Source organism: Vanacampus margaritifer, chromosome 6, assembly GCF_051991255.1.
Source record: "Vanacampus margaritifer isolate UIUO_Vmar chromosome 6, RoL_Vmar_1.0, whole genome shotgun sequence".
Taxonomy (NCBI): domain Eukaryota; kingdom Metazoa; phylum Chordata; class Actinopteri; order Syngnathiformes; family Syngnathidae; genus Vanacampus; species Vanacampus margaritifer.
Genome location: NC_135437.1, coordinates 2011731 through 2028856, shown reverse-complemented (window position 1 = coordinate 2028856; position 17126 = coordinate 2011731). Strand labels below are relative to the sequence as shown.

The following is a 17126-nucleotide window of genomic DNA, read 5'->3' as shown; positions in this document are numbered from 1 at the left end:
TTAAAAAGGAAAGGCAAGGCAAATTTATTTGTATAGCACATTTTATACACAAGGCAACTCAATGTGCTTTACACAAGGAAAGACAACACCTACTGTACAAGCATCAATAAACACAGCAGTTAACATTCAGAAGCAAAAAAAGAGAAAACAAAAGTAGGTTACAAAATTTACTAAAAGAACATACATTGACAATCTTAAAACATTAGATAGCAAACTTTTAAAACATTTTGTGTAAGGAAGTTTCTAAATTAATTAAAATGAAAAAAAAAACACAATTTAAAAATGTGTAAAAGATCTTAATCAAAGGTATAGGAAAAAAGCTAAGTTTTTAACCTGGATTTAAAAGCATTTACACACATGGCTGACTTCACTTCTGTTGGTAGCTTTTTCCATTTGTGTGCAGCATAACAGTTAAATGCAGCTTCACCATGTTTACTTTCAACTCTTGGTTCCACTAATTGACCCAAGTCTGCAGATCTCAGAGCCCTGCTAGGTTTCTATTCAATCAGCATTTCCTGGATATATTCAGGATCCAAATCTGAATACTGTATATGTGTTTGATTGGTGATTTATAGACCAGTAGCAGAGTTTTGAAATCCAATCTACAGCTGACTGGAAGCCAGTGTAAACCCTGAAGGACTGGAGTGATATGTTCTGATCTCTTTGTTTTGGTCAGAATTCGAAATTCGGTATTCTGAATGAGCTGCAATTGTCTGTTGTTCTTTTGAGACAGTCCATTCAGAAGGCAATAATCGAGTCTGGTGGAGATTAAAAAAAAAAAAAACATGGATAAACTTCTCTTAGTCTGGTTGGAGCATGCAGTCCTTCAGTCCGGAGATGTTTTTTAGCTGGTAAAAAGCTGTTTTTGTGATTGATTTGATATGATTGCTGAAGGTCAGGTCTGAGTTTATCTCAACCCCAAGATTTCGAACTTGGTCTTTGTCTAAAGACAGTGACTTCAAGCTGTTTTCTAACAGCAACCCTCTTTTCTTTATTGCCGAAAACAATGACATTGTTTTGTTTTCGTTTAGCTGAAGGACATTTTGGTTCATCCAGTTGTTAATTTGCTCTAAACAGTGACATAATACGTTAACTTAACTGCTGTCATTTGTCATCAGTTTCATGGAAGTGGCCTGTTGGTAGTCAGTGCTTGTCCAATGAGAGGACAAACAGCCAGACTGTGTTTATCCCAGTGTTTGACCTAAAAATGGCGCCACAGAGACGGTTTTTGCCCAAAATTCAAGCTTTCAAAAGAAATACACACTAAAATGTCAAAAATAATGACCAGGACATGTAGACAGCAGTAGACACCCGTTTGTACAGTTTATCAGCGTTGAGTTGCACTTTGACTTAACTTAACAATGTCTGTTCCAATACTTTTGCTCATTTGAAAAGTGGGTGATTTCATACAAAAGGTGCTCTATCCCGAGTTATTTAACACATCCAGATGCAAATACCATGAAATAAAAGCCATAAAATTTTGAGCTTTTATCTCATAATCATCTTTTGATCCAAAATCCTCAGTATACAACACTAACAGGAATTGACCTTACCGTTCCAATACTTTTGGAGGCGACTGTAATGTAGATATAAAGCTGGCATAATTATGATTATGTGTGGACTTACTCGTCAGGTTTGAGCCCCCCGAAATCCTTGTTTCAATTGTCTCAGTGCTTTCATGTCTTCTTCATGTAGACTGAAGTCAAAGATCTGCACATAACACCAAGAGTATGGCAAGATTTTAGTTTGTAAAAAAAAGTGCACCAATACTGATATTCAAAAACTCTCATCATGAACCATTGTGAAAAACACATCATGAGTGCATTGAGCCCATTTCTAAATGAGAACCTTAGCCTCATATTTTGAGGTTTTGATCCTCACCACTGCAGCCTCATACTTGGCGGCAAGTTAATGATGTAACATGTAAAAATAGCATAGAATAAATCCCCTGGCAACCATCCTGGAAGCATTTTGAATTATTTTCAAATAATGAACAGATTGGGATGCAGATCATGAAGAGGTTTTTCTTAATACCTCACTTTACCAGCAACAGTTTGTCAAAACACTTAATTGTTCTGGAGACTGTTGTGGCTACATATGCTCAACATTTCCTGGCCTTAGTTATGAAAAGAAAAAAGCAGGGATAATTTGATGGGCCACAGATCAGAACGTTTCTTACTTAATGACTACAATAACTGCTATTGAGGCTAGAGTTTAAGGGATACTTGACTGATTGAGCCATTTTCAACAGTAAAAAGTTAATATTTTGTCTAGAATGAATGTGATGACTTTTTTTCATGAACAATTAATACCTTTAAAAACTTTTTTCCCCACTTGCTGTTGATTGAAGATGACATCACCTGTACTAAGGAAGTAGGTAACGACCAATCATGGCTGGGTTTGCTGACCAAACCCAGAAAACATGTGAGCCATGTTTGATCATTACATACTTCCTCATCTTCAATCAACAGAAAGTCGAAAAAATAGTTTTTAAAGGTATTAATTGTACAAGAAAAATAATGAAGTTATCAAATTTATTCTGGACAAAATATCTTTATATTATATATATTATATTAAACTTTTTACTGCTGAAAATGTCTCAATTCTGAGAAAAATATTACTATTAAAAAAAAAAATTAATATCTAAAAAATGTGATGTGATTAGCACTAACACCAGGTTTAGATTCTGTGTCCCAAAATTACCCATAATCCGTTGAAAAATCGTCTTGACCAATGTTAGGATTATAGAGTAATTGTTGTGCTGTGCAATTCAACAGTGTGCATAATTGTTCAAAATGTCTAAATCAGTGAAGTATCCCTTTAATGTAACGTAATGCCAATTTTTAAACATTCTAAGAAAAATATTACTATTTAAAAAAAATAATAATCATATCTCAAAAATGGGATGTGATTAGCACTAACACCAGGTTTAGATTCAGTGTCCAAAAATTACCCATAATCCGTCGAAAAATAATATTGACCAGTGTTAGGATTATAGAGTAATTGTTGTGCTGTGCAATTCAACAGTGTGCATAATTGTTCTTATTCTACTAAATAATATCCCGCCATAATGTTTTTGACAAAATGTAGAAAATATGTAAACTCGGACAAATTGTTACGGCACTGAATTTCTGTAGAGTGGCAGTTCTGCAGATGGTGAATGCACACGAACTGTGAGTGGGTAAATCTTATATCCATTTTTTTTCTTTAAATCCCGTTGTTCTTATTTTCAGTTTGTGTGGATGTTTTGGAATCTTTTGTACATATTTCATTGATTACATTTTCTTCTAGTAAAATATTGATACCACCAATAATTGTGATAATTTATCCATCCATCCATCTTCTTAACCGCTTGTCCTCACAAGGGGGGCGCTGGAGCCTATCCCAGGTGGCTTCGGGCAGTAGGCGGGGTACACCCTGAACTGGTTGCCAGCCAATCGCAGGACAGACAGAGACAAACAACCATTCACACTCACAATCACACCTATGGACAATTTGGAGTGTTCAATTAACCTGCCATGCATGCCTTTAGAATGGAGGAAACCGTGAGATGCTGTGACTATCGCGAGACCTACAGCAAGACCGGAAATACCCAACATGGTGGCGCCCTGCTGCTAAGATAGAACTAGCTCTATTATGCTAAACCAAATCAGAATTTAACCACCATATATCTTGGCTTTTCTCTTCTCTCTTTCATCCGGCAGATTTGGAATACCACCCAGTATGGAGGACCTTGAACGTTTCATTGACTGATATTTTTACAGCTGCGCGATGAAGGATCCTTCCTTCGAGAAACCTTCGAAGAAGAGAAAAAATGACTCAGCGACGGACATGGACGATCTAACCACTACGGACGTTTCGGTCAGTATGCTGGAGTCCATACATAAAAAAACTAGATGTCCTCTGCCTCATCCGCGAGGACGCTAAAGAATTAAAGGTAAGCTTGGAAGTCGTCGGCCAACAGGTAAGTGACCTCCAACAAGATAATGCCGAGTTACGCTCTTCACTCGCGGCTGTTTCAGTAGAGTTGGAAACTATTAAAAAGGAGAATAAAACGCTAAAAGAAACTGTTTTGGATGTCCAATCCCGTAGCATGCGGGAGAATTTAATATTCTCAGGTATATCCAAGAATACCTCTGACCATCCAGAGGTCGAGATAAAAAAAAATTATGACGACGTCGTTAAAAATTCCTCAGGAGATGGTAAACAATATCTCTTTTCACCGGGTACATCGGCTTGGAGCCCGTAGGGGCAACAAACCCTGTCCTATTATCGCCAAGTTTGAGCATTTTAAACTGAAAGAATTTTTTAAAAGTAAAGGGGGAGCTTAAAGGGACCTCTTTCGGTAAGAATGACCAATTCCCGAGAGAGATTAATGAGCGGCGAAAGGACTGTTTCCTATAATGAGACGAAATAGGCAGGAGGGTAAACGGACTATGATAGTCATTGATAAGCTATACATCGATGGCCAACTATTCCGGAACCCCAACTCCACTCCCTTGCTGTTCTAATTGGCATTGGTGGAACTAAACTTTGTTTGATTATTAGATGTATACATATACTGTATATGTGGTTATAGAACCTAAAATATAAATACTCATTATGTTTAGGCTATAATACAAATATAATATTAATATATAACTATATCTAAAATATATTTAAACAAAAAATCTCACTTAGGTTACCAGTTACTGGTGTATTGTTATATGTTTATATATATATGTATATATATGTTTAATCCCCCGCAATTACAATCTACTTAAGTAATAGGGGAATATATGGATTTTGGCCTCGTCGACAGCTGGAGACCCAACTAAGAAGGAATTTACCTTATTTTCCGCTGTGCACCGGTCTTTTTCAAGAATTGATTTTTTTCTTACAAGTAACTCTATAGCTGATAAAACTGTTAAAAAGCGTTAATTAGAGGTCAAATTATATCATATTCATCTTATAAAAAGAAACAGGATCAAAAATTAGAAAAAGACTTGGACGATAAAATTAAACAACTAACGGATGAGTATGCAATAAACCCAAATAACCAAATAGGGAATGACTTACAAAATACAGTTAGACGATATGCTATCTAAAAAGACAACAATTGAGATACAACAACTTTGAATGTAATAACAAATCATGTAAATTTCTTGCAAACCAACTTCAACGCAATCAGGAAAAATTTCTTATACGGCTATTAAAGGGACAACTGGTGAATGCACACAATCACCAGAAGATATTAATCACATTTTTTATAACTATTATCCCAACCTATACTCAGAAACTAACAAGCCTAACCCTGAGCATATTGAGGCATTCCTCAGTAGCTTAAATATACCTCAGTTAACTACTGAATATAAAGATATTGTCACGGTTGTGTCACGGAGCGGCGTGATGTCTGTCGGTGTGTGGAGTAGAGGACCCAAAATGCAGGGAGGCAGGAGAACCAAGGCAGGAGTGCGGGTTAGACTGTTGTATTTATTGTACAACTCAAAACCAAAATGACAGAACAAACTCCGGGGGTGACCATAACAAATGGCAATGATCCCACAAGGGACTGATCACCACCCGGGAATTAAATGCACCCACACTAATTAGGGGATTAGTCACACCTGGGGCCAGGCACAAGTGGCTGAGGGCCCGGATTGGTCAGCCTGCGGAAGGGCAGGCATCCACTCAGGACCAATCGGGACCCTCAACCAAAGCCAGCTCTACCCAGACATGACAGATATGTTAGATGCGCCACTTACTATAAACGAGCTGTACAGTGCTCTAGATAGTATGCCTAATGGCAGAACACCTGGCCCGGATGGTTATCAGGCTATATTTTTTAAGCATTTCTGGTTAATGCTTGCTCCACTATTCTTAAGAGTAGTAACAGAAATTAAAACTAATGGTTACATACGCCCACACATGAATACAGCAGCAATTAAACTTTTATTAAAGCCAGAAAAAGACCCAACCCTTCCATCAAGTTACCGTCCGATTTCACTAATTAACACTGATATTAAAATGATCACTAAGGCTTTCGCATCTAGACTAGAAACAGTAATCTCGACAATCATTCATAGCGACCAAACAGGCTTTATTAAAGGTTGTCACTCTATTAATAATATTAGGAGGCTCTTTAACCTTATTAGCATGTCACAGCGGCATGCTAAAAAGGCAGTTATTATATCATTGGATGCAGAAAAAGCTTTCGACAAAGTTAACTGGTCCTTCCTCTTTGCTGTTTTAAATAAATTTGGCTTTGGGAAGTCATTTATTCACTGGGTGTCAGTATTATATGATTCTCCTAAAGCTACAGTTACTACTAATGGGATTATATCTCAGAGTTTTACTCTACAGAGAGCCACAAGACAGGGATGCCCACTGTCCCCTTTATTATTTGCATTATTTATTGAGCCACTTGCATTAGCTATACGCCAGGAAAGAAGGATTCAAGGAATTTACTCTGGGGTAACAGAACACAAAATGAATCTATATGCCGATGATATTTTACTTTATTTAGAAAAGCCTGCTATTTCGTTAGGGGAAGTATTTAACTTAATAACTAAATTCTCACATTTATCAGATTATTCTATTAACTGGACAAAATCAACACTACTACCTATTACAGACAATTCATGGAACTACTTATTTCCTATAGGTAATTTAAAATATTTAGGCATAAAAATCTCACCTAAATTAACTGATTTAATTCATTTAAACTTTGCTCCACTTCTGGGTAGCATTTATAGTGACTTGGAGCGCTGGAATAATCTTCCTATTTCTCTAATAGGACGAATAGCCACCATTAAAATGAAAGTTTTACCCAAAATAAACTATTTTTTTCTCAATGATTCCATTTGAACTTACGGCTAACTGGTTCCAGTTGTTGGACTCGGCCGCTACAAATTTTTATTGGAATTTTAAAAAAAAAAGCAAAGATTAGTCTTCAGACTCAGAAAAGTAAATCCAAAGGAGGTCTAGAGCAGAGGTGGGCAAGTGACATTTAACATTTTCAATTTATATTTTTACTGTTTAGGAATTTACTTATAAGTATATAGATGCCATATAACTGTGTAGTTAAATAAATAACACTGTGATAATGTTTTTGGGAAATATATTGGAACTTTTCACTCCCTTCCAGGCTCTTGAGATAAGAATGTGTATGTTTTAAAGGTAGTTAAGTTCTCATGTCATTACTCATTTGATCTCAATTCTGCAATTTATTTGAACACGCAAAAGATTACACTTAATAAAGTAATCAAATAATGCCTTCAGCATCGAGGGCTGGAGTCCTACAGGATTTGCATGTTGCCCTTCTCCAACACAGCTGATATATGATCAGCTCATCAGCAAGCTCTGCATAAGCCTGATAACGATCCTGTTGATTGGAATCAGCTTGTGTTGGAAGTGAGAAACCTCCAAAACCTGCAGGAATCCGGCCCTCCAGGACCGAGATTGCCCGCCTCTGGTCTAGAGGCACCAAATTGTATGCACTACTATATAGCTAACCAGATACAATATATCATTCTATGCAGACAACCCAACAGAGATACTAACTGTTGGCTGGAACTAGAACAGAAGGATTGTAATAACCTCAGACTTCTAGATTTAGTCTTCATTGAAACATCGATTAAGCGACACAATTGTTTTAAAAACCCAATGATTTCCGCCACCCTGACTGCCTGGTGGAAGGCATTAGAAATTACAAAAGCCCAAGTGGAGCCCTGCAGGCTTTCTCCCCTATGGCATAACCCCGACTTTCAATTTAACAACCAATCGTTTTATTTAGGTGTGTGGGAGCAGAAAGGAATTACACATCTCAACCATCTTTTCTCAGATAATATGTTTATATCATATACATCTTTGCTCCAAAAATACAAAATAAAAAACTGAATTTTTGATATTATAAAGAAACAAATTCCAACACTTCGGGGTACGCTCCAACCGCCTGTTTTAGCTAAAGATATTACCAAGCTTTCTCCGACAACAACAAAAAAACTTTCAAAAATATATAAGTTACTTTCATATACTGATAAAATGTCTTTACCCATCTCAAAATGGGAGACAGACTTGTCTACAGCTCCAGAATTTGACTTTTGGATTCAAGTTTGTGAAAACGTATTTAAAAGGACAAAACACACAAATTTACAACTTATCCAATATAAAATTATTCATAGAACATACACTATTCAATATATGATGAAGAAAATGGGACTCTCAGACTCCGACATTCGTCTCCAGTGTTTACAAAACACTACAGACACTTATTTTCATGCTTTATGGTTATGCACTCCGGTTATGTATTTCTGGATTAAAGTCTTGGAAAAACTTTCCGCTATCTTGGACTGTAGGATACCTTTATCTCCAAACTTGTGTTTGCTAGGTGGCCTAGCAACAACTGACTTACCACGTAAACAATTTCAATCTACACTTGTAGCCCTTACTATCGCAAAAAAACAATTCTTGTTAACTGGAAAAATAAACAAACTCTGAACCAATGGGTGGGGGTGTTGTGCCTGCCCCGCTCCGGTGGGCCTCCTGGCACCTCGGGCGGGCCCCAGTATCCGTGGGGCGAGCCCTATCACCCCACCGGGCTGGTCCCATATGCCCGCCGGGGTCCCGGTGGGGTCGGTGGGGGTTTGGTGGGCGGGTGCGCCTCCTGTCCCCGCCCGGTTGGGAAGGGCCCCGCTGGTCGCTCCTCTTAACTCACTGCACTAGTTTTGCACAATACACTTTGTTTATAGACTGCTGGTTGGGGGGTGGTCGGGGGGTTTGGGGGCCTGGGGGGAGCGGCGGCTGTGGGCTGGTGGGGTGCCTGGCGGGCCTGCTGTGCCCCGTCCTGCTGCGTTGGGTTGGGGGCGCGAGCCGTGTTGGGGTGGGGGGCGCTCCTGGGTTTCCTGCGGGGCCCGGGGGTTGTCCCTTGGCGCTGCCATGGCCTGGGGGGGCCCTGAGGTGTTGTGCTTGCTCTGCCCTGGCCGGGATCGACGGCTCCCCTCTTTGGTGGAGGTTTTCAGGCTGATGTCTGTGGATCTCACTTTCCTTCCTTTCCTCAGTCTTTCCTTTGGTCTCTTGAGGTCTCCCTAATTTGTTGGAATTTAGATGTTTCTGGGGTTGGTGAAAGACTCTGGTTGGTAACCCGGTGGGTAATAGGTAATGTCTGGTCGGTGCTGGATTTCACTTTCCTTTCTTTTCTTTGATCCTTCCTCAGGTCTCCTGACAACCTCACGACTCGAGCTGGATTCTGAAGTATTCGGTTTAGGTGAATAGTATGGGATTTTTAATAGGTTTTAGGTGAACTAATGAGTACACACTCACACGCACGCACACATGCACGCACACATGCACGCACACATGCACGCACACACATACACACGCACATGCACATACTCACTCACATACACATTAAAAAAAAATAATAAAATAAAATAAAGAGAGCAATGATGATGACATGTCAAATCGGTAAATTAACGAATGAACAATACTGAGCTCTTAAAAAAAAGAGAAAAAAAAAAGAATGGAGGAAACCAAAGTACCAGGAGAAAAACCCACACAAGCACAGGGAGAACATGCAAACTCCACCCAGGAAGGCCGAAGCCCGGATGTGATAATTTAGTTTAATTTAATTATTATATTGTTTCATCTACACATGCTATACCTTTGTGTTTTCAAGTAAATGGTGTGACTTGCCACTCTTGGGTATGACAGCAATACCTTGCTGTACATGGTACCTCAGCAAAACCTGTAGAAAATTACATTGTTACATACAAATTATATTATGCATTCTCATAAACATACTACATATCAAGCTGACCTGTGCAGGGCTGCGTTTGTACTTCCTGGCTATATCTGCAATTACTTGGTGATCTAGGAGCTCATGTGGATCAGTGTCATCTCTGGATCTGACACGATTAAAAAGAACGAGACAAAAGCAAATGATGAACAGAAAACAATGAAGGCAGGTGTCTTGACATGGAATTCATGTTCTGATAAATACGGCAAGTGTTTTCACACACGAGACGCTCAAAGCGTACAAGACAACCTGACTTGGTTTTACAGTTTAAGTTTGAATTCCATTTGGTTGGGGTTAGTATTAGGCAATCAGTTATGATGGTTAAGGTTAGGATAGGTTAGGATAAGGGGCTAGGAAAAGCATAATGTCAATGCGATGTCTCAACTAGGAATTATGAGCTAGAGTGTGTGCGTGAGTGTGTTAACTGTAAATTATGTAATGAATTTGGAAGAGACCCCAGGAAGACTGAGCTGTGTCAGGAGCTAACGGGGCTCTCAATAAACCAAACAAAGCGAAACGACACTCTACAGCATATCCAAGTGACTAAACGATGTCTTACAATGGTGGTGAGCTTGTAGGTGAGTCAAATGGACTGTGAGCTGTCATGGCAATTTTCCTGGATTTACAGAACTCTATCAGCCCAGACTGTGCCAGGTGTGGCTTTAACTCCACCTAACACAACAAGAAACTGATTAAATATATCTAATTGAAAGTCCACTAATACTACAGATACTCCAAATGTACCTGATTGACTACAGGAGGTACTTTGCAAAAAGCAAGAAGTCTCTCCAGCTGCACAATGCTGAAGTTGGATACACCAATGCTCCTTACTTTCCCTGAGGTTTGCAGTGCTTCCATTTCCTGAAAACAGCACCAAACACACATTAATACTTGATTCAAAAAAGAACTTCTGGATAGGTTTTCTCCACAAGAAATGTTTTAATTTTTCGGTTCCTACATTTGATAGTAGTATGATGTATGAAAAGACAAGGCAAGTAAATTTTTTACCATAGGTGGCAAATCCATGTATAGAAAGTAAAAACCCTGCCACAGTTTGGCTTTAGCCCCAGGTGCTAGCTCCCATGGTGCTCATTTACCTGCTAGGGAGCTAGCTAATTAACACCAGGGGCTAAAGCCAAACTGTGGTGTGTACATGCAGGAAAAAGCCAAATGTTCTTACCGTCCACATATCTCCATAGTCAATATCTGTCTCAATATGGCCATCCATCCTTGGGAAATGCTCCTCACCCATTTTCTAAGGAATTATTTCAAGGAGTTTAGATTCATGTACACAATAGCTTTAACGTTTTCCTCACTTGAACTTCCAACAATCACGCTACTCATTAATTTCACAGTTGCTACTGTTTTGATGTAGCTATGTAATAAGGTACATTACTATTAACTCATAGTAATAGTTTCTGTTGGCTAAGAAATCATTTATAAGTACAATGCAATGCACATCTATTTATGTTTTGTTTGATATTAGAACCCCATGAACAAGATATTTGGAGAAGTTGCATTACATAAAAATTTGCTTCATTTACAGACACCTTTGGTCCAGGAGGGATATGTATGAGGTATAGATCCAGGTAGTCCAGCTGCAGGTTTGTCAGGGATTTATTGAGGCACAATGGGATGTCTTCTGGTTTATGATGGGTACACCACAACTAAGGAGGAGGTGAATGGCAGAAGGGCTAACATTAAAATTAAGGAAAATAACTGTTTGAAAAATAAAGAATCTAATTTCTTCATACAGTTTTAAAATATATACAAAATATTAAAATATACTGTATATTCAGCATATTCATAATAAATGGCGATATTAAACAATTTTTAGATGCATTCAAATGATCTCACTAATTATGGTATTAGTAATTCAAAATGACATTAATTGGTAAATAATAGTTTGTACTTGGTTGTGCTCCAACACATCCATTCACATGCCACCCACCTTACTGACGATGAACATGTCCTGTCGTCTGATGATGCCCTGCTGTATTTTGGAGCGGAGAGCCTTGCCAATCTCCACTTCATTGCAATAGCAGAAGGCAGTGTCAATATGGCGATATCCAGCTGCAATGGCAGCTTCTACTGCACCCTGAAGTGAAGTGTGGGGAAGATGGGAAGGCTGCAACAAGACAAGTATATTTGAAGTTAGCATTACATTTAATGGTCAAATTGAGCCATTACTCAACGCAAATGAGGATAAACGGTGTCTACAGTTACGCTATTGTCATATCAAGTGGATACATGTACTTGTCACAAATAACTAAATGGGCCACCTTTCCTTCACTTTTACGACAGCATTTACAATATTGTGAGCAATCCATGTGATCATCGCTGCTATTTGGGCCACGTGAGCTACCGTTAGCTTTTATTATGTTGACAAGTCACTAGCAAGTTGCTCGACACTGGGAAAGTATTAGCCATTCATTCAAGTGACGGGCTTCACTAATGCAGCCAGTTTAAAAGCAACTCAGAGGGAATGGATTTGAAAGTATTTGACCGTATTTACCAGAGGACAATTTCAATTCAAATAAAATTTACGACGACATCACAACTGCTGGGGTTGGGGGAGCTAGCAGCAGCTAGCCTGCACAGCCGCATCTAAAGTAAATGTCAATGTTTTACAATTTTGTCTCAAATAACAGTTTTACCATTTAAACACCATATTGGAAATCTAAATTGATAAGCGTGTCACTAGAATAAAAAAACAAACAAACAAAAAACGTTTTGTCTCGCTTGTACGGTCGTATGCTTGACATCATGGTTATAGTGAAAAAAAAAAATTATGATGGTTATTATTTGCATGGGCGACCGCCGTTGGAGCGACACTAAATGCAAAGGCTGCGTTCATTAGCTCAATTTGTCCCCCCAATTTTACTCGTAATATCAAGCACAGTTTTAAAAACTTTACGAACTTACCGGTAGTGATTAATTAGTGCTTGGGATTCTTCCCCCATTCCAAAATCATGTATATTAAAAATAACAAACATAACAGAAAACGCACCCGACAATATCTTAAAATGCTGAAAGCGATTTGGATATTTTGACTCTTATTCTGGTGTTTCTTAGTTTATTGCTTCATTTGTTTTAACTTTTTACTGGTGGGTAAACTGTCAGCATCACTGTTACAGATATTTGAATGAAGAAATATTGCAGGTTTAGAAAATGTGTCAGTTATCTTTGATTACCTGACTATATCCTCTTTTCCTCTCATGTGTCAAGTGTTGTGTTTCTGTTTTATTGATTAAATTGGTTATATTCTGTTGATCAAAATATTAAAAAGGGGCATTCCAAAATTAATCTTGGCCTTATTCTCTTTCCAGGTTAAGCCGCCTCTGCATATCTACTATTTACGGCGAGCAAATTCATTTGCTCAACAGTCCGTAGTTTCCATAGTTGTATTTTGTGCTCTATAATGCACTACACTAGAGCTGTCAAATTAATCGATTAATCCACAAGTAATCGATTATCAAATTAATCGACAACTATTTTAATAATCAATCGTTCACAGCCATTTTTTTATTTAAAATTCTCCAAATCCTCTTGATTTCAGCATATCCACAGTAATCGTTCACTTATTTCTGTAGTCCTTCATGAAAGAAGACTAATTATCTTCCGTGTTTAATCAAAATAAGACATTTGCAGATCTGTTTGGAAAACAATGACCAAACCGGTAACATAGTACAACATAAATCCCCTCTCCCCCCTTTTTTTTCTTTCTAAATCACTATACGAATAAAAGTATGAAATAATCACTGGTTAATAAACAGTAATCAGGAAAAAATGCTTTTGTAATACACTTTAATGCAAAATTTAAATTAATCTGATTAGTCGATTGAATAATCATGGTTCATTTATTTTAGCATAAGACCAAGCTACAATACCAAACCATTTGCATTATGTCTCAAGAAGCAAAAGGAAAAATAAATGTATCCACTTTCATTGTTCAACAAGATTAGTAGGTCATTCTTGTACTCGCACTCTTTTACAATGAAGCCACTCAAAAACCTGCACCTTTCACCATTAATGGTACAGATGCTGACTTTTGAACTTAAAGCTAATAACAATCTGAATGGTCCTTTACCTGTTCGGCCGGAGGGCACGACATCCGTGATTTCCAAAAAGTTGAATTAGAAATGTGACAAGTCAGACCAGCGCACTTTTCTACTTTGTGTCAATCCATCTCATATGAGCCTGGGCCCAGAGAAATCGGCGGCGTTTCTGGGTGTTGTTGAAAAATTGCTTTCGCTTTGCATTGCTGCGGCGCACGTCCAAAATAAAGTTTCTCTAAAATGTATGAAACTGGAAATGATTTTTGAAAAATTAATCTCATAGTTATGTTAGTAACAACCAAATAAATAATATAGAGCAAACTTATCATTGCAGTCGGCGTTCCTTTTAACTTAAATTTCTAGATCATGTAGCAATGAACTGTTATTTGACAACAATTTTTTTTACGTGTTCCTAAGCCCATGTGGTAAAATCCTGTACACAATAACTGGGTTGACATGGAGAATTTTTTGTGTCATTCCAATTGAAATCTGTCCAAATAATCTCTGGTCACCTTTTTACATGTGACGTGATGATCTATTCCGATCTGCCGTTCACATTCTCCACAACTTTAATCAGATCAGCCGTGTTACAGTCGTGTTGTCGTGATTCGCATTTGCTGCTTTTAGATTTTGGTTGTCATGTTTTTTCTTGTGTCCCAGTTGTCATTAGTGGGGTTTCCATCCACCTATTTTTATTAGAATTTTTTAGAAATGGGAAAATAAAACTGAATGGCAACGCTAGAAATTCAAAAAAGGGCCCAAATTAATAAAAATGTTTTCAAGCTTGGAGAAGGTGGATTTTAAAGCGTATCAAAAAAAGGAAAATGCAAATTTAGGCTATGGAAACAGGTTTTGCGAATAAACGCTGACAAGACCGGATACACGCAACACGTTTTGACCGGATATTACGTCACACGTAGGTTTGTAGTCACAAAGCAATGTTGGACGATAAAGTAAGGAATGTTTAGGAGGACGGCGAAACTGAAATCTTTTTAGATGGAAAACAGCAAAGAAACGCTACGGTTTATCAAGAATTACAAAAGCAAACTCATACGACATTATCGCACGGTGCAGTCGCTTCCTGGTCTTCTTGTTCTTTTAAATTACTGGAAGATCACATCTCTATGGTGTATACCGCTACCTACAGCGGTGGAGTCCCTTCTCAGTATTCGCAAAAAAAGAACAGATGGAAACGGGCATAAGTCGCATGTCCGTTTTGTGCGTTTTTAGTAAAATCGCTTAAAAAATTCGCAACATTTAGATGGAAACTTCCATATTGTATGTCTCGTCAAGCTTTATCATGTCCACTTGTGTTTGTCAACCCAGTCCCTTGTGTTATCCAATCAGCCCCTTGTGTGTCTTGTCAAAGTGTCGTTCGATGCCTCGACAACTTGTTTGTATTCAGTTTGCCTGCTTTCTTTCAGTCCTTACCGGTTCATTGTGTAGTTTTGGTTCATGTCATGTCCAAGTTACGTAGGGTTTTCTTGATTAGTCACTTTATTTCCAGTTTTGCTTTGTGAATTTTGTTTTGGGGTTTTGTACAACCAAGTACCTGTTTGTCTTTTTATTTTATTTTTGATATTACACTTTTTTTTTTTTTATCACACTCCTGAGTCACCTCCCTGCTTCCCTAACCTTGCTCTGAAAGCTGAATTCTCGCGGTATTTGTGAGTTCACAAACTCAGGAGAATACATCTTGCACCAAGCACGTTGATTTCCATTGATCCGAACCACTGTCACAGAGAGACATTGTTTGGGGGCAGGATGTGCTGCTGTGACGAAACCAGGAAGCGGCGACACCATGGGAAACAAACTAATCTAACTATCTAACTAATCTATGGATGAATGGATGCTGAAATTAATTCTGTTCTTGCAGAATTACTCACCGTTTCCTGGTTGAATGTTGAACAGTGACGCTTCATGCATTTCTATCTGGTAAAGATGTTTGTGCTTTTTTTCCCTTCTTCCTTAAATGAGACCAAAGACGTTTTCATCCGTTGCCATAATTGGTCAAAACGGACGTGAAAAAGATGCCACATCGTCCAATCAGCTCAAAGTATTGTACAGAATTTCCCGTTTTTCCCAAGCAAATCACCGTGGAACAGTCCAAGATTGATATTGCGGAGAACTCTCGAGTAAATCATAATTATCAATCTGGCTATTGCCAGGTTACTGCTTTCCTGCTCTTGGGTCCTTAACCCCCTGTAAACCTGACACTTGTGACATCAATGTAACATCACGTGATTTGTGAAGATGGAGTTCATTTGTCTATTTCACACAGTAATTGTATTCTGAAATATTTTACACTTTACACAACTTCATTGGAATTGGAGATTGCATTTGAGTAGATGTAGTTTATTTTTAAATACTGTTACAATTTCAGTAAGGCAAATTTACAATTGTTCTATTAAATATCAAAATCTTACATTAAAATTTATAGTCCATCCATAAATCAATTCTCTGTATGGTGCTTGAGCCTGCCTATCCCAACTGATTGTCAGGGAAAACCCTGAGCTAGCCACCAGCAAATTGCCGCGTGAAATAAATAGTTAACCATGAAAATGATAATTTTTGCTGTTAGAAAGCATGCTGACTGTACTTTTTTTTTTTTTAAATCGTACATCTCACAAATATCTATCATCTCAAGTGAGGGAACGAGGCATCAACAAATGTGTAGGCGCTCTTTTGAGGTCAAGTTAAAGTTACCTTCCATGTCTCCAGACCCAACACAGGCATTTTTGAACCATCATTCAGCTCTATGATTCTGGCCACTTGTGATTCTTCTGCGCAGGTCATTTGGCACAAGTGGCACTTGTACTGGCTGGACATACACTCCACTGTCGAAGCTGCACTCTTTCCTATTGCTACTGCCGGGTCTATATTCTTCCGCTTTCTTTGCTGCTCATGTACCGTTTCCTGTTTCTGTCTTATCTGCATGGTTAATAATTGCACAATACGTCACCATGATACAAATGCATACACACTGAGTGTGGCGGCACATGTTACCAAGTTTACTCTTCACTCTGGAATAGCAACCTGTTACACAGTTGTGATGTTTCCTCATTTTTATATTTGTACTTTAACAGTAGACAGTGTTGTTATGTCATTTTACCGCACAATACAAATACCCATTAACCTTGTATATTATTTATTTGATGATAATAAAATAAAGGTGACTGATATCTATCTCTTTCAACAGGAATATAATTATACAAATCCCACAAGCCAGTACAACCCACACCCGTCGCCACAGGTGAGCCATAGGGGCCGTGCCCACTCACCAGGATGCTTGT

General features: G+C 38.3%; 1 protein-coding gene across 1 annotated transcript; it reads right to left on the bottom strand.

The window, feature by feature from the left end:
* Nucleotides 1–244: 244 nt before the first annotated feature.
* On the bottom strand, nucleotides 245–16704 carry LOC144054289 (aldo-keto reductase family 1 member B1). The gene is made up of 9 exons (XM_077569570.1): nucleotides 16540–16704; nucleotides 11727–11903; nucleotides 11326–11442; nucleotides 10956–11030; nucleotides 10520–10636; nucleotides 10335–10447; nucleotides 9797–9884; nucleotides 9641–9724; nucleotides 245–1710 (listed from the first exon to the last, which is right to left on the bottom strand). Exons 1-9 carry the CDS (start codon nucleotides 16660–16662, stop codon nucleotides 1630–1632), a joined length of 975 nt encoding a protein of 324 aa, XP_077425696.1. The 5' UTR covers nucleotides 16663–16704; the 3' UTR covers nucleotides 245–1629.
* Between the last annotated feature and the right edge of the window lie 422 nt (nucleotides 16705–17126).